At 36.1% G+C, this 25230-nt stretch overlaps 5 protein-coding genes across 5 annotated transcripts; 3 read left to right on the top strand and 2 right to left on the bottom strand.

Moving 5' to 3' along the window:
* Positions 1-1508: 1508 nt before the first annotated feature.
* BKA55DRAFT_587751 (uncharacterized protein) lies at positions 1509-2969 on the bottom strand. The gene has a single exon (XM_046194698.1). The coding sequence runs from the start codon at positions 2941-2943 to the stop codon at positions 1882-1884; it is 1062 nt and encodes a 353-aa protein (XP_046040642.1). The 5' UTR covers positions 2944-2969; the 3' UTR covers positions 1509-1881.
* A 7582-nt stretch (positions 2970-10551) lies between these two features.
* Positions 10552-12480, top strand: BKA55DRAFT_587750 (glycosyl hydrolase family 43 protein). Its single transcript, XM_046194697.1, has one exon. The coding sequence runs from the start codon at positions 10735-10737 to the stop codon at positions 12301-12303; it is 1569 nt and encodes a 522-aa protein (XP_046040641.1). The 5' UTR covers positions 10552-10734; the 3' UTR covers positions 12304-12480.
* Positions 12481-12707: 227 nt separating this feature from the next.
* Positions 12708-13140, top strand: BKA55DRAFT_682034 (uncharacterized protein). The gene is made up of 2 exons (XM_046198284.1): positions 12708-13012; positions 13114-13140. Exon 1 carries the CDS (start codon positions 12712-12714, stop codon positions 12952-12954), a length of 243 nt encoding a protein of 80 aa, XP_046040640.1. The 5' UTR covers positions 12708-12711; the 3' UTR covers positions 12955-13012; positions 13114-13140.
* Positions 13141-15426: 2286 nt separating this feature from the next.
* Positions 15427-17200, top strand: BKA55DRAFT_744851 (uncharacterized protein; the record flags this gene model as incomplete). Its single annotated transcript, XM_046201612.1, has 3 exons — positions 15427-15696; positions 15745-15902; positions 16579-17200. The coding sequence occupies 3 exons, from the start codon at positions 15427-15429 to the stop codon at positions 16823-16825; spliced, it is 675 nt and encodes a 224-aa protein (XP_046040639.1). The 3' UTR covers positions 16826-17200.
* Positions 17201-21707: 4507 nt separating this feature from the next.
* BKA55DRAFT_587730 (S-adenosyl-L-methionine-dependent methyltransferase) lies at positions 21708-23411 on the bottom strand. Its single transcript, XM_046194696.1, has 7 exons — positions 23277-23411; positions 23164-23213; positions 23013-23105; positions 22908-22949; positions 22741-22845; positions 22034-22669; positions 21708-21975 (listed from the first exon to the last, which is right to left on the bottom strand). Exons 1-7 carry the CDS (start codon positions 23364-23366, stop codon positions 21942-21944), a joined length of 1050 nt encoding a protein of 349 aa, XP_046040638.1. The 5' UTR covers positions 23367-23411; the 3' UTR covers positions 21708-21941.
* Between the last annotated feature and the right edge of the window lie 1819 nt (positions 23412-25230).

The following is a 25230-nucleotide window of genomic DNA, read 5'->3' as shown; positions in this document are numbered from 1 at the left end:
TTATAAGGTATTTCTATACTTTTAACTATATTAAGCTTAATATATAGGATAAGAGTAACCTTTTAAAGACCTTTTAAGTAACTAAAAAGTAATTTAATTATATATAAAGGGTATTTATTAAGCTTTATTTTTTAAGGATTAATCTAACTATAAATAAGTATATAATCCCTTTTATAGGCAGATTAAAAGAAATAATAATTATTAAGAATAAACCTATACCTATAGGGTTTAAAGTTTAGGTTATTGCCTAATAAGGCTTCTTTTTATAATAGCTTTAATATATAAAGGCATTACTATATAAGGCTATTATAGTTAAGCTACTTATATTAATATTATATAATAAAAAGGAAAAGCTATAAATTAAGATTCCTCTTATTAATATATAAAGTATTATAGTTTACTTACTAAAAAGGCTATTAATATAAATATATTATATCTTTATAAATAACCTCTTTTATTACTATAGCTCTTTTGCCTTTTTTAGTAGCTTAGCTATAGTATTATAGATATAGTATGCCCTAACTATAGTATTATTATTAAGATAAAGTATATAAAAGAGACTAAAAAAGCTTTTAATAATATAGCTTTATAATATAATAAGATATATTTAATCTTAATATAAAATAAATAAATATAAATAGCTTTACTTATATTTCCTTTATTAATTTATCTTTTTCCTTTTTCTTTAAGTTATTTAAATTACTTAGAAAGATAGTAATATTATACTTTTCCTTTTAATTATAATTAGTAAAGCCCCTTATAAATATATATTAAAAAAGAGGAAAAAGCCTATTAAAAGAGATATAAAGGTAAAGTTATAATACTTATAATAAGTCTTTAATAGTAATAGCTTTAAAATAATCCTTATTCTTATTATTATTACTTAATATAATAATAAAATAAACTATATTAATTATAATAATTAAATATAATTTTATATAATATATTAATATTAATTTTAATATAATCTTTAGTAAGTATTACTTTAATCTTTTTTCCTTAAAGTTATACTTATAAATAGCTTTATTTTATAAAAGAAAATATAATACCCTTATTAAAAGCCCTATATTATACTTTAAGCTTAAAAGGAATATATTTATAATATTATTTTTAATAAATATATTACTAAAGGTTATATTAGGAAGAGAGACTATATAAAGAAAGAGGAAAATATTAATAATTAAGAAGCCTAGTAAAATTACCTATAAAGAGATATTAATTATATCTATTAAGGAAAAGATAGGTCTTCCTTATACCTAGCTTATAAGGGCTTTTAATAAAGGCAAACTTAACCCTTAAAAAAAAGAAAGGAAAAAGGAGGCTATTTATAGCCTATATTAGGAAATATATAAGGTCTATAAACTAGGTATAAATATAAAGTATATAATATAGTGATTTATAATAATATTAACTATTAGTACTTCTATTATATATTAATTTAGGTATAAATAAAGGTACTAGCCATTATAGTTATTTTAATTAGCCCCCTACCCCTGTCGTGATATCGTGGATGCCTTATGCCGCTTAAAGAGATAGTTAATTTTACTAACCTACTTTAAACCTAGCAGAGTTAATTAATGCCAGGGTGCAGAGTTGATTTTGCATTATTCTATATATAGAAATCATTAAGCTAATTAAACCCGGGGTTAGCGCAGAACACGACAGGACGCGTAGTGTAAATTACTAACTATGGCCCGTTACGAGTGTCGAAAATCCATGTCAATTTCTAGAGCCTTGATTGGTCTAAAAGTCGTAATGGGCCCCGTTACCGACTGGAAACCTTGAGTAAGAAGAAAATCCCCTCTCTTTTATCTCATAAGCTATATCTTTAGTTAGAATGATAACCACACTCGTTGCCTGCCAAAGGCAGGGGCCATCACATCAGTTCCTGACCAATCGGGCCAACTCTCGCTGCACATCCTTAAACGATCTCACGGTATCAACTACACTTTCCTCCAGTGTCCTGTACCTCAATCCCAACTCCTCCGTCGCCCGACTATTGTTAAAACCATAAACACCCTCCTTCGGGTACCCACCAGCCTCTCCCTCGCAGCTCGGCAGCGCATCTTGATACTCCGGGAACAACCTTCCAATGATCTTACAGATGTCTTGGTTGGTGAAGTATCCCTCTGTCAAAAGGTACCTTCTGTTCCCTCGCGCGGTAAGCTGAGCTTCCATGGCTTTCACGTGCGCCACAGCCAAATCCCGCACGTCGATCCAGAGGAAGAAAGACACGCCTGTGTCTGGAATCTGCGATTTGTAGGCCCCCGAGATGAAGTTATAGATGCGCTGACTTGATATATTTATCTCCTCCAGACAAGAGAGAGGTTGAATGACGGGACCAAACGCTAGCGTTGGGCAGATTGTTGTGAGGGAGAAAGCGGGCTTCCGAGCATCCATCAAGTCCCAGGCAGCACGCTCGGCGAAGAGCTTACTGGCCCGGTACCCGTTCAATGTATTTTGAAAGGCGTCATCCATGGTAAGCGGGTTCCAGTCTGACTCGGTGTACGTGTGCTGTGGAATAGTGTTGGGCTTGTAGCTGTTCAGGATTGCAGCAAAGGAGGAGGTGAGGATCACGGTTTTGACTGATGGGGCGTGGTCGCAAACCGCTGTTAGTAAGGATGTGGTGCCGACAATAGACGGGTCCAGCAATTCTCGCTTGATGTCAGTCGCCGAATAATAGAAAGGTGAGGCGACATGCATGACCACGTCCAAGCTTGTGCTTGATTGAAGGCATTCATCGAAGGCTCCATGTGCGGTAAAGTCGGGGATGACACAAACGGCGATTTCGGCTTTAGTAGTATTTTTGTATCGTGCGAGTACTTGGTCACCTTTCTCCTTGCTGCGAACCGTAATCGTTATGGAATGTCCATTACTCAGGAGGGCATCAAGAATGTGGCTGGCAACAAAGCCATTGCCACCCGTGAGGAGGACGCGAACCATTTTTCTGACACGTGAATTGGGTTAGACTTTCAGAGCGAGATCCTATCGTTTCCTGGACAAGCACATCATTTTATATGGACACACGTGGAACTATCACAGGGCACGTCGGTGGTGCTATCTGGTATTGCTCTTGATATGACCAATCAGAGTTCGAGGTGCAAAGTTCCGTGCATACTTCTGGTCAGTCGTGGGCGGGGTAATAGCGCCTTGATAGGCCAATTCTTACAGCCCAAGGGTGCAGAGTTTGGCTTTTGAGTACCTGCCGAAGATGGGATACGTGACGACGAAGACGGTATAACTCATCTTGTCGATATCGTAAGCAAATTAAGCTTTTAACAAGTTACGGGCTTTAATTCCTGCGGATCGGAGGGAATTTACACCGTAGATAAGTCTGGGGTGCCTACTATACCAATTACTACTGGTAATGGCACCTAATACCATTTTTTGCGGCCTATATACCTCCCTCTTTTGGTTTTTCTGGAGGATTTAGGTCTAGGTCGGAATATAACAATATTTAGCCTATGCGCCCTCTCTAACTTTCTAGGACCCTGGTGCTGATTCCCTACTGTAACAAGGGCTCGCTGTAATATGCCGCATTATACAAAATCTAGCCCGTGCACGCATCGAGGCTCTTCTAAATTTGGGTAAGATTAATTTTAACCCTACTTATTTTTTATTCTAATTGCAATTTCCTAAATGTGGATATTAGTAAGATTATTACAGAGTAGGCATAATCTTTATAGGCTTAGGAAATAACTATATTAGTAATCTAGCTATATACTTTAAATACCTCTATAAGATAAAACATCTTATATAAGAAATAATAATAAAAATAATTAAAATATATTATATTAATATCTATTATATTTACTTTAACCCTTTAAGTAAACTAAGTATAATAAAGATCTCCCCTATTAGCTTTTATTATAGTAAAATGTAAGAATTAATACCCCTTTTTAAATTATATACTAAAAGGCTTAGGTAAGTAACTATACTTAAATAATATAGAAGTATTAAGCGCGAGGAGAGTTGGCTTTAAGTAATTAGGGATATAGAATAGTAAAATAGCTATGTAATTTCTTGCCCAAATCTACATTCTTAGTATCCGTCCCGTTTTTAGTAGAAGAGGAAATTTATAACCTCTTATTAGCTAGTTTATTTCTTTAATATAATTTATATAGCTAGCTTTACTCTTATAGTATAAAGAAATACTACCTCCTAGGCACTTATATATAAATTAATATTTTAATTATATATATTTTATAACTATATTATAAAAATATATAAATAGCTTTATTAATACTAATATATATATAATAAAGATTTTACCTTTTTTAATTAATTTTTATTTTTATTAGTTATTTACTTTTATTAGATTATATTAATAACTATAATAACCTTAATTATCTTTAAATATATAGTTTTTAAAGCCTTATAGCTATTAGTATAATAATTAAGATATTAAATAAAATAAAATAACTTATAGCTATAATATATAAATAGCTTTACTTATTTTATAATTAATTACTTAGTATTATTATAGCTATAATAAAAAAGCCTAAGCTAGTGTAAAATAAAAATTATTTATCTGGCTAGTAATATAATATAACACTCCAGAGTCTAGTTATTATAAAAGCCTAGTATTATAATCTTAGTAATTATAGTATATATACCTTACTATTACTTAGTATTAAATGCTTTATAACTCTATAAATATAAACCTAATATAGACTAGCTTACCTGTTTAAAACTATCCTTATTATAGTAGGCTATACCTTCTTATTACTTTAAAATAATAAATATATTTATAAATATTATTAGTTATTTATATTAAAACTAAGTTACTCTTTATATAATAATTTAGCTATATATTAAATATAAATAAAATATTTAAATAAAATATTACTTAGTTTAATTAGAAATATATAAATTATATAAAGGTTATAATTTATTAGTTATTTTATTTTATAATAATAGATAATATATATTACATAGCCTGTTTATATATAAATCTTATAATTTATATTTAAATAATTTTTAAATTTAAGGCTAAGAAGCTCTTAAATTTATAATATCTAATTATATATATTATAAAGACTTTTAAAAAGCTACTTTTTTTATTTTAATAACTTATTTTATATATACCTTAATAATATACTACCTTTATATATTACTTTTAGTATATTTATTATTACCTATTATATAAGTATATATTAGTAATTTTAAATATATTATATTAAGATTATTTTTAAGATATATAATAAAGCTATAATTATTTTTTAAATTAATTATATTATTTTTAACTCTTAATAAGTTAATATTAAGCTATATATTAAATATTAATTTATTATCTCTTTAAGCGGCATAAGGCATCCACAATATTACAACAGGGGTAGGGGGCCAATTAAAATAACTATAATAGCTAATACCTCTATCTATACTTAAATTAATATATAATAGAAATACTAATAGTTAGTATTATTATAAATTACTATATTATATACTTTATATTTATACCTAGTTTATAGACCTTATATATTTCCTAATATAGGCTATAAATAGCCTCCTTTTTCTTTTCTTTTTTTTAAGAGTTAAGTCTGCCTTTATTAAAAGCCCTTATAAGCTAGGTATAAGGAAGACCTATCTTTTCCTTAATAGATATAATTAATATCTCTTTATAGGTAATTTTACTAGGCTTCTTAATTATTAATATTTTCCTCTTTCTTTATATAGTCTCTCTTCCTAATATAACCTTTAGTAATATATTTATTAAAAATAATATTATAAATATATTCCTTTTAAGCTTAAAGTATAATATAGGGCTTTTAATAAGGGTATTATATTTTCTTTTATAAAATAAAGCTATTTATAAGTATAACTTTAAGGAAAAAAGATTAAAGTAATACTTACTAAAGATTATATTAAAATTAATATTAATATATTATATAAAATTATATTTAATTATTATAATTAATATAGTTTATTTTATTATTATATTAAGTAATAATAATAAGAATAAGGATTATTTTAAAGCTATTACTATTAAAGACTTATTATAAGTATTATAACTTTACCTTTATATCTCTTTTAATAGGCTTTTTCCTCTTTTTTAATATATATTTATAAGGGGCTTTACTAATTATAATTAAAAGGAAAAGTATAATATTACTATCTTTCTAAGTAATTTAAATAACTTAAAGAAAAAGGAAAAAGATAAATTAATAAAGGAAATATAAGTAAAGCTATTTATATTTATTTATTTTATATTAAGATTAAATATATCTTATTATATTATAAAGCTATATTATTAAAAGCTTTTTTAGTCTCTTTTATATACTTTATCTTAATAGTAATACTATAGTTAGGGCATACTATACCTATAATACTATAGCTAAGCTACTAAAAAAGGCAAAAGAGCTATAGTAATAAAAAGAGGTTATTTATAAAGATATAATATATTTATATTAATAGCCTTTTTAATAAGTAAACTATAATACTTTATATATTAATAAGAGGAATCTTAATTTATAGCTTTTCCTTTTTACTATATAATATTAATATAAGTAGCTTAACTATAATAGCCTTATATAGTAATGCCTTTATATATTAAAGCTATTATAAAAAGAAGCCTTATTAGGCAATAACTTAAACTTTAAACCCTATAGGTATAGGTTTATTCTTAATAATTATTATTTCTTTTAATCTGCCTATAAAAGGGATTATATACTTATTTATAGTTAGATTAATCCTTAAAAAATAAAGCTTAATAAATACCCTTTATATATAATTAAATTACTTTTTAGCTACTTAAAAGGTCTTTAAAAGGTTATTCTTATCCTATATATTAAGCTTAATATAATTAAAAGTATAGAAATACCTTATAATTAGCTTAAACTTCTATAATAGTATAAACTTAATAATTAAGTAAAGAGGGCATTAATCTCCTAGGCTAGGAGACTTTTAATAGTCTTTAATTAATATTTCCTTATAAATTCCTAAGTAAATAAGGACCCTAAGCTATATATAAGCTATTATAATAAAGATACCTTCTTACTTAAGAATATAAAACTATTTAATAAGGGGGGTATTTTAGTTATTAATAATAGCATTTTTAAGTAAGTAAGCAACCTAGCTATTAGTATATTTAATTTATAACTATATAAGGGAAATAGGTATAAAAAGCTAGAATAATTTAAGTAGTTCTTTAGGTAGAGGGTTAATCTTAAAAGTATAATATTTTAGGTTAAAAGGTTAAAAATCATTACTATAGCCCTCTTTAGGCAGAAAATCAGGCATGCTAGTAGGGTTATTAGCTGCCCTTAAAGGCAGGGTATTAAAGCTATAATTATCTATATAATTAAGTATCTTTTAGGAGCTTATTATTTTAATTAAGATATATTAAGGTTAATTTATATAAGGATTTTAATACTTTTGGCTGTATTAAATAAAGAAGCTATCTAATAAGAACTTTATATACCTTGCAGGTACTAGCATTATTAGTAAGCAAGGTAGGGCGAGTAACCCTATAGATGCCTTATGCTGCTTAAAGAGATATAATATTTATGCCTATATAATAAAATAGTCTAAGAGCTTATAAAACTTTTTATTATTAGCTAAAAAAAGGCATAAAATAGTTTTTTATTATTATTATTTTAATAAAATACTATAAATAATAGCTTAATATATATAGTATTATATTTAAAACCTTAAAGACTACTTAGCTTTATAAGTAAATTCTATAAGCCTAGGATTATATATTTAAATTAGATTTTATAAAGATACTTAAATTACCTATATTTTAGCTATTTTAATAAACTAATAAATTTATATTTATATAAAAGTAATACTTATTTTAAAAGTAATATATATTATATATATATTAATATTAATTGCTTTAAGTAATATTATTAAGTAAGCTAGGCCTTTTATTATTTTATTAAAAAGTTAAAAATACTATTTAAATTAATAAGTAATATAAAATATAATTACTTATTAATATAAGCCTTAATACCAAGTATAATATATAATTAAATTAACAGTTTAAGAAACTAATTAAATATATTCTTAAGAGAGATTTTTAGTATTTTAATAAATAAGTCTTAATAAGTTAATTAGTAAATCTATAGATATTAATATAATATTTATATTTATTATAATTATTCTTATCTTTATTATTATTAATTTCTTAACTTTTAATATTTTTATTATTTACCTTGCTATTTTTAGTAGTTTTATTCCTATTAAATCCCTTACTAACTTAAGTATTAAGGGGTCCGCTAACCTATTAACCACTAACAGGACTAGGGAGGGTTATTATATACTAGCTTTCTATTTTCTTATTACAAGCTAAGCTCTCTTAGATATATTAAGGTAGTCCTAAATATTATACTTCTAAATACAATTTAAATATATATAAATATTAGATTTAATCTTAATATTAATTATATCTTTCTAGGAATTACTTAATACGTAGTAGACCTAGAGGATAAAGGCTAGGAACTATTTCTAAGTTCTTTTATATTTAACCTTATTACTTTTCTTTATTATAAGGTTAAAAGAGAACTCTTAATAAATCTAGGGCTATAAGCTAAGTAACTAATAAAGGAGATTATAACTTATATAATAATTTATTTCTTTATATTAATTTATTACTAAATTAAGTGCCCTTACTATATATTATACTCTTTAATTATTTTTTTATAGGCTTATAAGGTTTAATGTATCTTTTAATATATTTTATCTTAAGATATACTGTATAATAAAAGCTTAATCATTAAGTAATTTAATTAATACTTATAAGATATTTTATTAAAAACCTTAATAAATAAAATACTATTAAGTTCTTTTTAGCTATAAACTTATAATAATAAAAATATTAATACTTATTTCCTTACTACTTATATTAAGTTAATTTAAGGCTTTTTAATATATTACTTCTTAATTTATAACTTATTATAAGTAAGTAAATACTTTAAATATAAGATTTTAAGATATTAATTATAACTTTTTAGCCCTTAATTTTACTTTTAATTTACTTATTTATCCTCTACTTTTAATATTAACTTAGACCTATTTACTACCTTTTTAAAAAGAAAAGAAATATTAATATATAATATATTTAATTTATAGCAAAGGATTTATTACTATATATCTTATTAATAGCCTTACTTTATCTTAGAGATTAATCTAATTATAAAATTAAATATAATACTCTTATATTACTTAAACCTAATAAATATTAAAGTTATAAAATTAGTATTTTAATATATTAAGCTTAAGTAGTATAAAATATAAAATAGGCTTTATTATTAATAGTAAATATTATAGCTAAGGTAGCTTAGCTTGGCTTTATAATATATTTAATATCTCTTTAATCTTTTTTATTAAATAGTAATAAGTTCTTAGGCCTATTTTAATATACTTCTTAATAAGGTAAGTAAAAATTTCTTAAATAAGATATATATATTAGTATATTTAATAAATAAGAAGTTAATATTTAGGAAGTAAAATAAAGAAATATTTAAGGTTAGAAACGCCTTACTTTATTATAGGATTAAGCATTATTACTTAATAAATCAGTCTTAAAGAGATTAAACTACTTGCTATAGTTTATATTTACACGTAATATTAATAACCCTGAGCTAAAACTTTATATATTGCGTTATGGTATGCTTTATATATAACTAAGTACTAATTGGAAAGTCAGAAACTCAAGCCTATTCCTTATAAAATTTAATTATAATCCCTGAAAAATCTAAGTATACCCCCGGTTAGTGGCTTTGGGAAATTCAAGTCAACCCCCTAGAAAGCGGGAGTAAATTAAATTAATTATTATATAACTATTTTTAGACTGTAGGACTAGGGACAGGATAAAGCAAGCTTTAGCGTTTTCTTATCATGCTATCATAACGCATTCTGAGGCTGAATCATACGACATGGCGGGAACCTCCTAGAGCTATACGTCTCCCGTAGCGCACAAGGCTCTATGCGGTATTAATCTAAGGAAGTTCCAGGAACACGACCATTGGCGCGAGTGAAGCACGCCCCTGTAGGAACCTTTGTAGCTAAGTTAACTAGGCTAACTGTGCTGTGAGAAGTCCCGGCCTCCACAACTTTGCCTATATAGGCCGCAGGGGTCTGTAATGTTATTTTTTTTTACCTACTACTGTTATCCAACCTACTTCAGAAGTGATGTGCTAGGTATATATAAAATCTAATAAAACAGACCCTTGTAGCCTGTAAGATTTTAGCCTTCTTAATAGTAGTGTGAAAATGACAGTTTCCCCGCCATATAGCGCAGTCTGAATCGCTGTCTCGTACTTACCTAACTCCCTAACCGGTAAATCTAACATAGATTATCCTTCTAGATTAGCGAAATACTAATCATTGCCCGAATCTATGCTAACCCCGGAAAACACTACGCTGAACCCCGCAAACTCATCAGCGCTAACTTCGCCCGCCTTCCGAGTTGGGAATGATTGAGGCATCCTAGCGGCAGATCGACTGATGTGGGACCTAATTCTATCAACTGCCGAAATGAAGGCTGGGAGAGATATAGCCGCAGCTGATGCCACTCGCTGGCAAAATCGCAGGCCCTCGGCTAAATCGCATAATTTAGATCTGCTCAAGATGCAAACCTAGTGCTATTATCTCGGACTCCTCGGGCTCCTTGGGTTTGTAGGAACTCATATTAAAGAGTTCTCGCCACCCCTCAACTCTCCGCCAACCACGTACAGACTCGGAGTCACTCATCGCTTCATTCATCGTTCCTCTTCACCTACTTTTGTGGCCATGTGGCTGTCCCTCACCAGTGTTATCCTGGGGTTTGGGTTCATGGCCCAAGCCCAGAGCTTCACCAATCCTGTGGTCTATGCGGATTACCCCGACAATGACGTTTTTCTTGGCCCCGATGGGAAAACGTTTTACTTTTCGAGTTCCAACTTCCACTACTCTCCCGGAGCACCTATTCTGAAGTCCACCGATCTTGTAAACTGGGAGCCTGTTGGCCATTCCGTGCCAACGCTTGACTTTGGCCCCGGTTACTACATGGACAACGGGCAGACTAACTACAATGGCGGAACCTGGGCTTCTACGATGCGGTACCGCCAGAGCAACAACAAGTGGTATTGGATCGGCTGTGTTAACTTTTGGACCACCTACGTCTATACAGCCTCGGATGTTGCAGGGCCATGGCAGAAATCTTCCAGCTTCCAACCTTGCTTCTACGACTGTGGTATGCTGATAGATGACGACGACACTATGTATGTCGCCTACGGAAACAACAAGGTCTCTGTGGCTCAACTTTCCTCGGATGGGCTCAGAATTGTCAAAAATCAGCAAGTTTTAACCTTTCCATCCGAGTGCACAGGGATCGAGGGCAACCGCATGTATAAGATCAACGGCATGTATTACATCCTCAACGATTGTCCTGGTGATGGTATCACCGAGATTTGGAAATCTTCGAGCCCTTGGGGTCCGTACACAAATAAGATTCTTAACAGCAACAAAACTCCAGGGCCTATTGCTGGTACGGGTTCACCGATTCAAGGCAGCCTGGTCAAGACCCCCAACGGAAACTGGTACTTCATGTCCTTTTCTTGGGCCTATCCTTTAGGTAGGGTGCCTGTTCTTGCACCGATAACCTGGGGTTCGGACGGTTTTCCCACACTCCAAACTGTCAACGGCAAGTGGGCTGAATCCTACTCATACCCTCTCCCGAAGAACGACAATACTCAAGGATGGATTGGTGGAGATACGTTTTGGGGCAACAAGCTGGGTCCAAAGTGGGAGTGGAACCACAACCCGGATACATCCAAATTCTCACTCGACAACCCTGGCCTCACACTCAGGACTGCCACAGTGACGGACGACTTGTACAAGGCGAAGAATACACTGACTCATCGACTTCACGGCAAATTTCCGGTTGGAACGGTCCAAATTGACTTCACCAACATGGCAGATGGTGATAAAGTTGGCTTGGCTGCATTCAAGGACCAATCTGCATGGATTGGTGTTGTTCGCAACGGAGGAACTTATACTGTTACAGCCGTCCATGGATTGTCACAAGACAGTAGCAACAACTGGGCAACCACTAGCACGGGAACTGTGGTCGCAACTGCGCCTATTTCACAGCGTCCAGTCTGGCTGCAAGTCAGGATGGACGCGAGGGCTGACGGCAACAAACAAGCCACTTTTTACTACAGCACCGACGGGAACTCGTTTTCTCAACTGGGTGGTGCTTACACTTTGACATCTGGATGGAATTACTTCATGGGGTACCGGTTTGGTATCTTCAATTTCGCTACGAAAGCCTTGGGAGGTTCGGTCAAGGTCCTTGGATTTGTCAGTTGGACGAACTAAACCCTTCAAGGTTGGACGGCACGGCCCTGTAACGGACATAGCACAAGGCAGCATTAGAAATACACTATAAGGTGATTCATTTAGAGTACTGCTGCCTAGGGCTAAACACAAGTATATAAAAGACCGGCCTTTGTCACTCATTTAGATAGAAAGGAGAGAGTCCCTAATATTATCGTCTATATCTATCTATCACGCAGCGGTTCCCACGTCGCATAGCTACGCTTCCCTTGACCCGATTAGATTCGGCCGTGTCCTAGTTCAGATAAGATCAGACTGGTGAATCTATCTACCAATGTAGACGAAATGGACATGTAGATCTACATAGATCTACGTCTATCTATCTACCAAAGGTCCATGTGGGTCATCTATCTATCTATCTATCTATCTCTCTGGACCTCTAGTAGATATATGCCAAGAATCAGACCCACACCGACACTGACGTCACTGCTGGCGAATTCCATCACAAGAATGATATCCGCCCCATGCCGGTGCTGCTGGAAATATTATAGCCAGTGCTATCGCGGCCGTGAGTCTCTGGGATGTCGCATTCTGAGGGTTCCTCCAGCAATAAATAAAACTACACAGACACAACGATGTCACTCAATCGCCGCCTCCGACCCTCCCGTATCCCGAGCGAACCCCAGCGAGTGATTGAACGACTCTGGCGTCAGGGTTTCCCGCTTTTCAACAACCATGTCCAAAGTCTCTGGTGAGCACTCCTCCCGTCGCCGGGACTGCTATTCATGTTCCTCAGACCGCCTGCCGATTCTCTCTCCTAACACTGCGTACTGCAAACTGACTATTTCGGAGCTCATAATCACTGCCAACGCCGATACATCGGCCAGTTTTTGTCTTTCTAAGATAGATAAGACTCGCCTGTATATATGCGGCACCTGCCAGCGCTCCTTTGCCCGATTAGAACATCTCTAGCGATACAAACGCTGCCATATAAAAGAGAAACCCTTCGAGTGTCCCGAATGCTTACGGTACGCCCGCCGCGATCTGCTGCTGCATCACCAGAAAAAGCTGCACCATATGCCGACTACTCCGTCATATGCCGGCATTTATCGCGACTCTACTAGCGGAGTCAGCGGCGTTGCCTCCGGCCGAAACCGAGCTCGCAAGCTCAGTGTTGCAGGACTCAACCCAACTGCATCCAATACGCAGGCCATCTATACAAGGCTACGGACAAACACTATTACCTATGTTAACGGCAATACGATGTAAATGATTTCTGCTGCAAATTCCTCCATTATATGGCGCATGCCCTCTACCTATACCCATAGCCTTCTCTTCAGGCCAGGCTCGATGATAAACCCCAATGCCCTCTTATACAATCATTTGCCGCAGTGAATAGCCTTGCAAGAGGCCTTGCCATTTATGCCGTCCTGGAATGGGATGACCCTGAACCAAACCGATGACGATAGTTATGAATGGTTGAGAGAATTCGAGCATCAGATCTCCTTTTACACAAATGAAAATGTGACGGACATATCTAGTCCGTCCGCCATCAGCACGACGAGCCAGAGCAGGATGAGTGATGTTATGTTGGATGATTTGAATGGCCCCGCGCTGGCTGGGATAAATACTATATGGAAATCCATCTTAATAGGCCCTTCAAAGATGCCGAATCCGTTTGCGATGGATCTATATGGTTCAGTCTTCCCGGATATCTCGAATGGGGCCTGTCTTCCGCTGAGGAAAGCTTTAACACCTGGGCGCGCCTTTCTATCCATTTTGCCATAACTTTGTTCCCGTCTCCAATGGTAAGAGCTCCTTCTAGTTCGATTCCATCCTCAATATAACACTCTTACATCTCCAGGGTTAGCACTTTTACAAACCGACTTGTAAAACCCTTAGTCGATTCCCGCCCTTGTCGGCAACTCCCATCTCCGCAAACTGCTCTACGAACTGTTCATGTCGACCCAGTTATCCTGTCGCACGCCGCTAATCCTGCAATCAATGTCTCCATAGCCTCAGACTTCCTCGATCCTCACGGCTTCCTTGAATCTACCGAAGGCCACTTATTGTTTCCTTCCTTCCATCAGGAAAAGCTCTTCCTTCAACCGGAAACCTACCCGGAAGATAAGTTGGAATCACTTCTGGTTGTAGGATTGGCGACTCATCTACAACCAACCCCCGCCCCCGGTCAATGGTGACGACGGCTCTGGTAATGCATCGGGGGCTGGTGGTTCTGAGATTGGTCATCACGCTGAGATGATTCTCAAATAGCGCTGGATTGGAGATGCGTTATGGAGGAAATGGATGAAGACCAAAGACAACCTTGCAACGATTTCACCCGCATCTCTCAATTGATTTGCCTCTCCACGCTGAAGACGATCAAGGCGCTTATGTTTTCTAGGCATAAGAACTCCGACGTAAACTGGCTCTATGGCCCTCTCCAAATGGAAGTCAAACTCAACCATTCCACCCAGGCTGAGCGTTCAAGCATATCTTAATCCAAGACTGACGGGTGAACCCTCAAAATATGCCGATTCTTTAAGAAAAGGAGCATGTCCAAAGTCGCGTTTCAGAGATCCCTATTAACTGCCTCTGCACTGGAGCAAGCCACAGCGGACGTCCAAACGCAGGCGAGCAGAGACATCCTGAGGCCGCGTCCGGAGCTGGCAGCTATGAATTACTTCACGCCTCCTTGCTCGTTAAGGAGAATGGCTGATAGAAGCACTGGCCTCACAGTATCGATAGGACCAACTTCAATTAAGTCACCTAATGTTAAACGGAAGCGCATTCGCTTCTACGAGCAGGCCGAGCAATGCATCGCCGTGGTCGTTGAGGGCGACGACGATAGGAAAAAATAAGTCGACGAACAATCCGATAAAGACAGCGACACAAACATTAGAGCCATGGCGAAGCCGACATAGATCGAGAAGCGAGTACTCCTGGCAAGGAAGCGGGCTATCATCGAGACCAAGTCATCTAAGGGAAATACCATTGCGATGCTACCTTCCACAACCCTCAAGTATCGAGAGTGCACGTTTGATCCTCAAGATAGTGCCATGAAACATTCCCGAAGCCAGCTCATGCCTCCTGCATCACCACAGGACGTTTTACGACCGACAGTACAGTCAGCGAAGTTTTTCTTTGGTGAGGGCGGCTTAGATGATGGATCCAGCTCAGCTGGCAGCGCTCTTTGTCAAACCCCATCATGCTGCAGAAGTAATCATCCCCTGGCTCGACTCAGTTGAACCGTCCAGATGGACCTCTGTCTGCTCGAATAACGTCTTGATGGGGAAGATCCTGCGCGCCTACTTCCTGCATGATTATGAGTGGTTTACCTTTCTGCACAAATACTACTTCTTCCAGAACATGGCAGCTGCAAGGCAAAGATTCTGCTCTCCTCTCCTGGTCAACTCCCTGTTTGCCCTTGCTTGTGTAGGCACCACAACCTGTGATGTAGACTCTCACTAACTTCGTTGATAGTATTGTTACCACAAGTTACCCCAACGCCTTGAGTTTTGGAACCCGCATACACTCGGGTATAAGTTCTTGGCCGAGGCAAGACGACTATGGGAGGTTGAAGAGGCTAGTTCCTCCAACAAATTGACCACTCTTCAGGCAGGTCTCTTCATAAATGTCGTGTACAACATGATGGGTGCCAACAGGATCGGCTGGATGGATATACACGCTCCGAGCAATTGAAATTGCCTAAACCCTTCGCTTGTTTGACTCTTCGGCAAAGGTTCGAAGTCGGCAATCTCAACACAATAGAGACTTTACTGCTTGGGTGTTATTTGCGTGGCAGAGGTATGATCCTTCGTCTGTGGTTATTAAAGCTCAAGCACTGATCCTCCACAGTCGCTGGTCATATCACTTTTGCAAACACCCCGCAATATTCTTCCCCCCTCCTATGCCGCTACCTGACCCTGATGGAACACCCCAAGTGGTACAGAGAGATATAGATCAGATATCCTCAAGATCCAACCATATTCTCTTTAAATTTTAATCGCTTGTTCAAAGTCAAGGCAGAATTCCCAGTTATTCTCAACAAAGTCTCTCTTCAGATTTTCAATATTGTTAAGCGTCAACCAGAGGCTACGGCACAAAACCTTTTGGAATTACGGTCAAAGATGCACAGCTAGTACAACAAGTTACCTAAACGTCTCACATTAACAACCATTGCTCTTCCAGCTCATCTCAAACTTCAGTACATCACATCACCATAATCATTTACTTTTCAATCTTCTCCAAGTATTTCTAAGGCTGCTACTACTACGAGAATCTATTAAGTGACCGCTTTACTAACGAGAGATTCAGTATACACTACTACTACGTTCTCATCAATCTCCACAAGCCTGTTGCTGCGATACCGCCGCCTAAGCCCCCCAAACTCTCCAAGCGGGAGATCGCCAGCGCGAACCCAATCCAGGATGAGTTTGTTGACGCCTACATCCGCCTTGAGACACTTCTACGCATATACCATCTCCGTCATGGCTTCGATCGATTAGACATATTCTTGCTCGCCTACCTGGTATTTCTTGCCTTCACAAACCACACCACCTAGAAAGGAGTACCGACACTGTACAACTTGAATCGCTTCGATCTGTTCTCTTGCTTGATGCAAAGGGCCTTCGTGAACAAGGTCACATATACTTCTTAGCCATGACTATGTTTCAGCTCCTCTACCGAGATATGAGGCCGGAGGAGGTGGGCCTATTTGGCAGGTTCGTGACTATGGGTCAAGAAGGTCTGCAGCAGAAGATACCCACAGACTTTATACATTCTCATTGCCTGATCAAGGTAACGAGCTTAGAAGAACAGTCTGAGAACAAGGTGCTGGATGATCTTGCTAAGGAGCATGAGGATCTGTCTTTGGGGTCTACGGGGGGTTCAACAAATACTTCGACAGACGAGGAGATGTAGTAGTGGCGTCGCGTCCTTACCAATAAAGATTAATTTTAATGCTCATAGGGCTTTTCATGCAACTTTTCAGGAAACTGGGTGAATATTACGCTTACTCGAGAAGATGATTGAATTAATCAAGCGACAGCAATGTTGTCGCCCTTGGCTCAAGTAACTGTAGTACACAAAGACCTTAATTGCCTAACGCTAAAACGGAGAGCATATATATATACACTGCTCATGCACTTCCTTGAGAGATTCTACCAACTCAGCATATTTGTAGCAGAAGCCCAATACATACATCGCGCAGCCTTAGATCTAAGATTATAGGTGACTGCTTTGAGAACAATAATGTCTTTAAGCATTTCATCAGTAGTGATGATCCTATTAAAGACGCCACAGACATATCAGCAGGCACCACCTGATAGCTCGGCGCACGACTATTTACAAGTTGACGGTTGGCGGTTCAAACTTCCTGACTGGGCGATTACTAAATTCAGAAGTGCTCGAGTTCCATTACCCCGTCCAAATACCCCTGTGACGTTCTACCTTGACGCACAAAATACGTATCGGACTGCCAGGTTACGCTTAAGTCCTTCATGTGATTTAACAATGTCTTTTCAACAGGAACTCTCAAGGAATCAAATCCAACGCTTTGTATCCTGGAAGATGCTGTAGGAGGCAATTATAGCGTGTTAGCAGCAATCTGGTCAGTCGTCGCTCTTATGATAAGACCCAAATGAATGAACCGACGGCTACCTATTATCATTCGAAGCCGCAGTATTCGCCCCCTTCTCAAGAAGCATCTTCATTACGTCGATAGGACCATTCTTCAAAACCCTTGCGAAGTCGCCTCACTGATTTGCGCGCATCTGCGACAAAAAATAAAAAACTTGGCAATGGTCAGATGGCCTTCTTTCCATGCCCAAGAAAATGGGGCGTGGTTCTTCCGTACCGAGCCTATGCTACACCTGAGGACGTAATATCAGGTCCATCACAGACGCTCGGCGACAGGCCCTAAGGAAAGAGGCAGGTCTTATATAGACGGTACGCAGCTTAACAGACATCATGCGTCCCTATGGTCATCCTGACGTTTGATCCAACTGTCAACCGAATGTCGCCAGATTTATCCAGTCTATGAGCTCTAAAGTAGTCATTCATAGACAGAAATAAGTTCTGGGACGGCTAGTTGCGTCCTTTTCAGTCACACGAGTTGAGTTCTCGTCGGCCTAGCCATGACCAGGAGGCAACTGTTTCTATTTGAGATCACGTAGCTGGAGTGTCTTGGCCCTGACAAGGCATTCCTTATTTATCTGGCGTACTAATGGCCACAAGTGTCAGTCGTACCTTTCTCCCGAAGCTAAGACATGTGACCAACCTGTAAGACGACTTAGTACTTAAGGGGCCGACACCCACCCTCGAGTTCCATATCTCAACTTCTTCTTCCATCACTTGAACCATCTTTGACAAAACAGCTACCTGGAATTATCTGACCCAGTCTGGCTGAATTTGGATATATAAGCTCCAGCTAACCCCAAAATCTCTTCTTTCTTTCCTTTCTTCTATTAATAGTTAACGTAACCCTACAGACGTTAACACAATGCCTAGCCTATACCCTCCTGCCAACTCCAGATTCTAGTCTACTCTTGGCTTTAATTAAGCCTTTATGAAAGGCCTCTTTGTGTTTGTCTCAGAGAGCGAGTCATAAGAAGTTCCCGGAAATATGTTTCCCCCCGACGCTTTCTCAACCTCTTACGCAGCTTACCATTCTACCTCCTCTAATATAACACTTAGCTAATACTCTCGCCTTTAAAAATAGCTGCTACTTAAGGGCAGGATTTAATTATCTCTATACTTATAAGCCCCTTGAAGTAGGCAAAGCAGCTTTAGGATACTCTTAATAGTACTATATTCCTGGTCCTCTTCTTTAGCCTATTTATACTACAGTAGCTAGCTAGTAAACAGCAACTCACTCTTATCTAATAATAATATCTAGGAAGCCTTATTAATTATTCTTACTAGAATTAAAAATACACTAATACGGACAAGAGGTTAGACATTATTAACATTTCAGGGCTAAAATAAAAAGGATTTACTATAAAATAAATCGCAAGAGCACATATTTAATTTTAATTGAATTTCATCTATTAATAGTTAAATAATTAAACTGCTGTATTATATAATTAGGGGGTTGCTAGATATAATACATAGAAACTACTATATCTCACCACCACCCCGCCCACCCCCCTACACCGCCACTTCGCGATAGCTTTATTTTAATTGCATTAGATTATAAATTTAATTTATTTCTTAATAAATATAGCTTTAAATTTAATTCTTTTTTAGATATTATTTAAAAAATACCTACTTAGTAATTTATATTTTTTTCTGCTTTTTTAAATATATTTCTATAGCTACTTTATTATTTAACTTCTAGGTATTCCTTTTAGCCTAATTATAGGCTAAGATTAATTATAGTATATTAAGAAAAGCCTAATTAAGGTTAAAATTAACTTATAAGTAGCTAGATAGCCTTTAAGTAGCTTCTTAAGCTCTTATAATTATAATTGCCTTATCTTTAATATAGTTTTTAATTATTTTTTAATTAAAGGACTTACCTGCGTTCTTAAGGATTAATTTAATATCCCTTTATATATTTTTTAATACTTAATTTACCTTTTAAAGTAGTTTTTTAATATTATAACTAAATAAAGGTATTATAAAGATATTATTACCTTATAAAGCCTAAATTAGTAGTATTATAAGGAGGTTTAAAATTATAAATTAATACTCTTTAGGCTTTAACTTTAATACTGCCTTCTTAATATTAATATAATAAATTCTAAATACTTTAAATATATTCTAGATATTATCTTAATTAAATGCTTTATTAAAAGCTATTTTATATATAGTTATAAAGATCTATTTTTACTAAGAGGATATTGCCTTATATATATATATCTTAGCTATCTTAACTTAATAATACCTCTTTAAAGCTATAAAAATACCTATATTAAGAGGTTAAGTAATATAAGAAGAATATAAAGGCAGCTAACTAAGCTAGACCTTATTTATATATACCTTCTTTATAAATTCTATAAAGATATAAATCTTATATTAATCTAGGATAAGAAGTTTTTATTATAATAGGTCTTTTAGTATTATCTTAAGGAGAAAAATATTATAAAACTATTATAATAAAATCTCTATATTACTTTAGCCCTTCTTATTATATATATATTTCTAATTAAAAATAAAATTATTAAAGTTTTAGCCTTATAATGTTTTTCTTATATATATAATATAAGGGGTTAGTTACTAACCTATAGTAAATATAGTCTTAAGGATTAAGATTTAAGCTAAGGTATTAGATTATATTTTCTTTAATAAAGTTATTAAGACTATTCTAGTAATAACCCTAGCTAAAGACTCCCCTTCTTAAACTCTAGTTTTATTAAGATTATATATATAATTTAAGCCTATAAATAACTCTTTATAAATAGCTAGAAGACTATAATAATACTCCTTAAGTCTCTCTTTTATAACTATCCTCCTTTTTATAATAAAAATAAATTATAATAACTTTAAAATAATACTTATATAATACTTAAAGAAATAATTAACCTAGTTTTTATTAAGATATAATTTAAAACTATTAAGTTTACTAAGATATTATATATATAAGTATATCTCTAATTTTAAAAGAGGCTAAAATGCCTTTTTATATAATATAATAAAGTTAATAAGTTCCTTTTCTTATATAGGAGTTAAAAAGAGGAACTTTTTATATTTTATTTATATTAATTAAGCCCTATTAATCTAATCTCTTAATATTAAGTAAAGAATAATTTCTAGCTTTAATATAGCATAAGTACTTATCTTAAGGGCATTAGAAATAGCTTAAAAAATTCTTATTTTATAATTAAGTATATTTAAAGTTATTTTAAAAGTTTAGAATTAATTAAATAAGAATTGTAACTGTGAGATATCTATATTATAGATGCTATTAGTTGGTGTTAAGACTATCACCAATCGGGCGGTGTGGGGGGGTAGGCGGAGTGGTGGTGAGATACGATAGTTACTGCTGACCATTACTATCGAATTACTAGGTTAGCTACACTAACTAGAAAGCAGCTAAATTAGGTGAGAATCGCTTTTTCTTCCAAAAACGGATAAATACTCTGGACAAGGCGAGCAGCATAATAACACTAACACCGGCTTCGATACTGGCAATCGCTCCCGTGTTGAGTCCACTGTAAAGAGTGCTTGGGTTTGGAGAGCTTGTACCACCTATTCTATCCTACTGGTGACTGCACAATGACCATCACACCTGCAGCAGCGAAGCCGAAAAAGCTGCAGGAAAGATACCATGATGCAAAAACCACCCAACTAGAAGCATACTGGCATAAGATAGAGTAGACTAGTTAAGGACCCTTATCAGATGCAAGCTAACCAACCTGGATGTTTCTATGCATCCTAGAGAACTGTTAAATCCAGCCTCATCCCCGGAGATATTTGCGTCACTATTCACCTGCAAACTTGTATGGCAATATGGATGTTTCATTCTCCAGAATTTTATCATATTCTTCGTCTGTCAAGTGATCCCTAACATCGTAGCTATAACAAGCCACCGCGCGCCTTGGCTTGGAGACGTCCGCGGGTGCAAATCTAGGCTGTTGCATCAAGATACCTTCGGCGAAACCGGTTCTGCAACTGACTATAAGCTTCTCCTGTATTCCATCCGTGCCATGTAACTTCTTGAGCCTACGATCCACCTGCTAAACCTCGGGCTTTTGGGCCCATGCGCTTCCCCTTCCCCGTGTTAGCGTCTCAAATTCAATTCTTTCGTGCCTAAAGAAGAGACACTTACCAGGTACAATAACTATGGTAACTCTTATTCTTCAGCGCTTCTCGAACTCTGGTCAACCATACTTGCACCTTGTTGTACTCCCAACCCATGACATTGGTAAGCATATAAAGGCCGAACCCTTCCAAGCCGGTCTCAAGAGATGCCCTGTTGAACTGCCCGACTTCCTTCCATTTCTTGTCCGCCGGCCACCCGCCTATAGGCGTCTTGATCATCTTCCTCCCAATGTTACTGAAGCCAGCTTCATTCATCCACCTAATCCAATTGTCGTCATCAATCACCTCAAATGTCTGTCCCGTCTTCTCGCCGATGCGGGCGAATACCTCCCTCCACTCCGCCCAAACACTATCTGCCGGCAGGGACCCGTCATCCGACTGCACATGAGTGCTGCAGTCCAGATGCTCCAGCCAGCCGCCCGGCTTGAGGCACCTGAAACACTCACGATACAATTTGGACCAATCCTGGAAGCACCCTATCATGTAGCGGATATGGATGTAGTCGATGGTATTGTCTGGGAACGTCCAGCCCTGCGAGACATCGTCCAGTTCAAACTTGCAGTTCGGCGGCACCCAGGTTGGCTGGGTTGGCGAGAGATCAATGCCTGTCACCTCGGCTTCGGGGAACTCGTCCGCGAAGTCCCTAGGACAAGAGTTAGATGTATGTGTATAAAGACACCCACCCCAGCCGCGAATCAAACCTGGTTGGCTCACATAGCCCAGATACCCGTGCCCGTGCCTACATCGAGAACGGTTTGCGCGTTCTTCAGCGGGGCCAGAAACAGTTTGTTGTCAAGTGCTAGATTCAGCATGTGATGGCTGGCCAAGTGTTACTTCGCCGGTTTCATTGAAAGATGTTCTTGACGGGATGCAGTACATACTTTATATCGAGCCCCTCGTTCTGCTGTTCGTCATTCGGTCCCCTAGCGTTGTTCGTCAGCCACTATGACGTAATCACTGCTCCAGGGTAGCGACGGTGTTGATACCAGTACTCGGCGGTTCTGAAGTTATGGTATGTCCTTCCATGCAGCTTGCGATATTGCAGAATTGTTGAGCCTATTGAAGCTGTGGAGACGGCCCTATTGAGGATTAGTACCCTCAAGGCTCCGGACACATGGTTTTGGTAGGGAGGCGTACCTATCATCACCAAGAGCAGAGTCGCCATCACTGTCGTGGAAATGGGGATCCTATAGCGAGAATCAGACTAAGAAGCACAGAGCAGTGGTTCAGCTGGGATTCGGTCTCCGTACGACTGCAATTTGGTCCGTGGGGCCAGCGGCGGGGTCAGCGACGATACTTGGAGCCGATGTAGCGGTTAGCGGTTCGTTCGTTTCAGCCATGGCAAAGAATTAGCCTGAGAGCGGACTCGTTTGAGCAAGTTGCGAACGGCACTAAAAGTAAGGTAAGCTCCTTGGCAGGTGCGGGGTTTAAATATGTTAGATTGGCGGCCGGGAATCGGCTCCACTTTCCTTTATCATAATATTATCCTTGTATCCAGAAAAGGAGGGGAATTGAACCAAACCCTTTCCCTGACAGACTCAAAGAATCCAGTCCCATAATCAATAACTCCATTACATTCTGGCCCACACTTTGATAGGCTCACCCCATCGTATTTGTGCGTATCCAACAAAATGTTGGCCACCGGAACGAAGCACTAGGCAGCTGCCGTGAGCAAGCTGTGGATCCCCTACCTTATTGCCCGGTTAAAACGGCTAGCTTGCAGAACCATGCCTCCTCCATCTTCCGACAGATACCCGAAGATGGGCGTTATGTGGCCTAGGCCAATCAGACATCATAGAATAAAAGGTACTTCATTCGCCACCATAATTAGCCTGAGATAGAAGTCCCAACTGTGTCGAGAGCTACAACTGCTGCATCACACTGCTTCCATCCCTTTGTTGATTGTTGCGGTCTCTGCGGCCGCCCTTCTACTGCCGCTGACCGCAGCCAAAAGCCGTCTTTTTGAGCTCTACGACCTTGCTTCGCCAAACCGTATGCTTTCGCAAGGTAGACTTTCTGCTTTTTCTCTTTTGAGAAAACTTTATGCTTTGCAACAAGCCTAAATTCGTCCCCGGCCCGGTACCTTAGTCATAATTGAAGGTCGCGATAGAAGTCTTGAAAAGCTCGTTATGAATCCGCCGGCGCCATCCTCTTGATCCGTATATCGCTTTCAACAGGGGCTCCCTGTGGGGATGAAGAAGGTAACTACTCACAAGGATCCCCACATTCAACAGGGAATTTATGTATTTATTTAGTATCATCTGCGTCGGACTATGTTGCCATACCCGTTTCCACAGAGGAATACTTACCCTATACTGATCTGAACTAGCAGTCGTCTCAATTGCTGCAGTCTTTAAGCCGACCATTGTATCACCAAGGTCTCTCCGACACACAAGGTTGTGTGACTTCCGGTATCAGACGCAGATAAAACGGATCGTGCGACAACACCAGTTACAGCTGACAAATACGATCCTATTAAATAAAGGATGAAAGAAGACTAACTTCAGTCATTCATTTAGTTAGAAGTCAAGAGCTTCAACGCACCGCCAGAATCACTTGCCAAATCGTGACAGAACCCATTTTACACTACTGGGACGTATGCAGGCATAACAACCTAATTAAGATATACCTTATAGAGATTATTTATCTTCCTTATTCTTAGTTAAAAGTATATACTTATAGTTAAAGTATTAAGAAAAATAATTTATTACAATCCTTATAGTTATATTATATAGAACCTATAAGTTTCCCTTAATTAATTAATAACTTATACTTTCTTTATATTTTTATTATAAGCCGCTTAATAAAACTTATAATTAGACTTATAACTTATATATAAGTACTAACTTATTATAATAAGTTATTATAAGTATATAAAATATATTTATTAGTACTTTTATAAATTCTAGCTTACTAGCTATTAATATAACTTCTTTATATTAATTAAGCCTAATATATATTAAATTTACTATTAAGAGATATAATACTTTAGTAATACTTAGTTTATATCTTATATAATTTATTAATAATAAACCTAATATAGCTTAGTTTAATATAATTAGACCTAATTATTATATATTAATAGCTTTTATTTAAACTATACTATATAAATATTAAGTAATATAAATATAATAGCTATATTAATTACTCCTATCTAGCAGAATGCTACTGCTAATATTACCTTAACTTTAGTTAATAATAATC

This window comes from Fusarium redolens (genome assembly GCF_020744475.1).
Source record: "Fusarium redolens strain MPI-CAGE-AT-0023 chromosome Unknown BKA55scaffold_53, whole genome shotgun sequence".
Lineage (NCBI taxonomy): Eukaryota > Fungi > Ascomycota > Sordariomycetes > Hypocreales > Nectriaceae > Fusarium > Fusarium redolens.
Note: the sequence above shows the minus strand (reverse complement) of the source record. Positions and strands in the feature narration are given on the sequence as shown.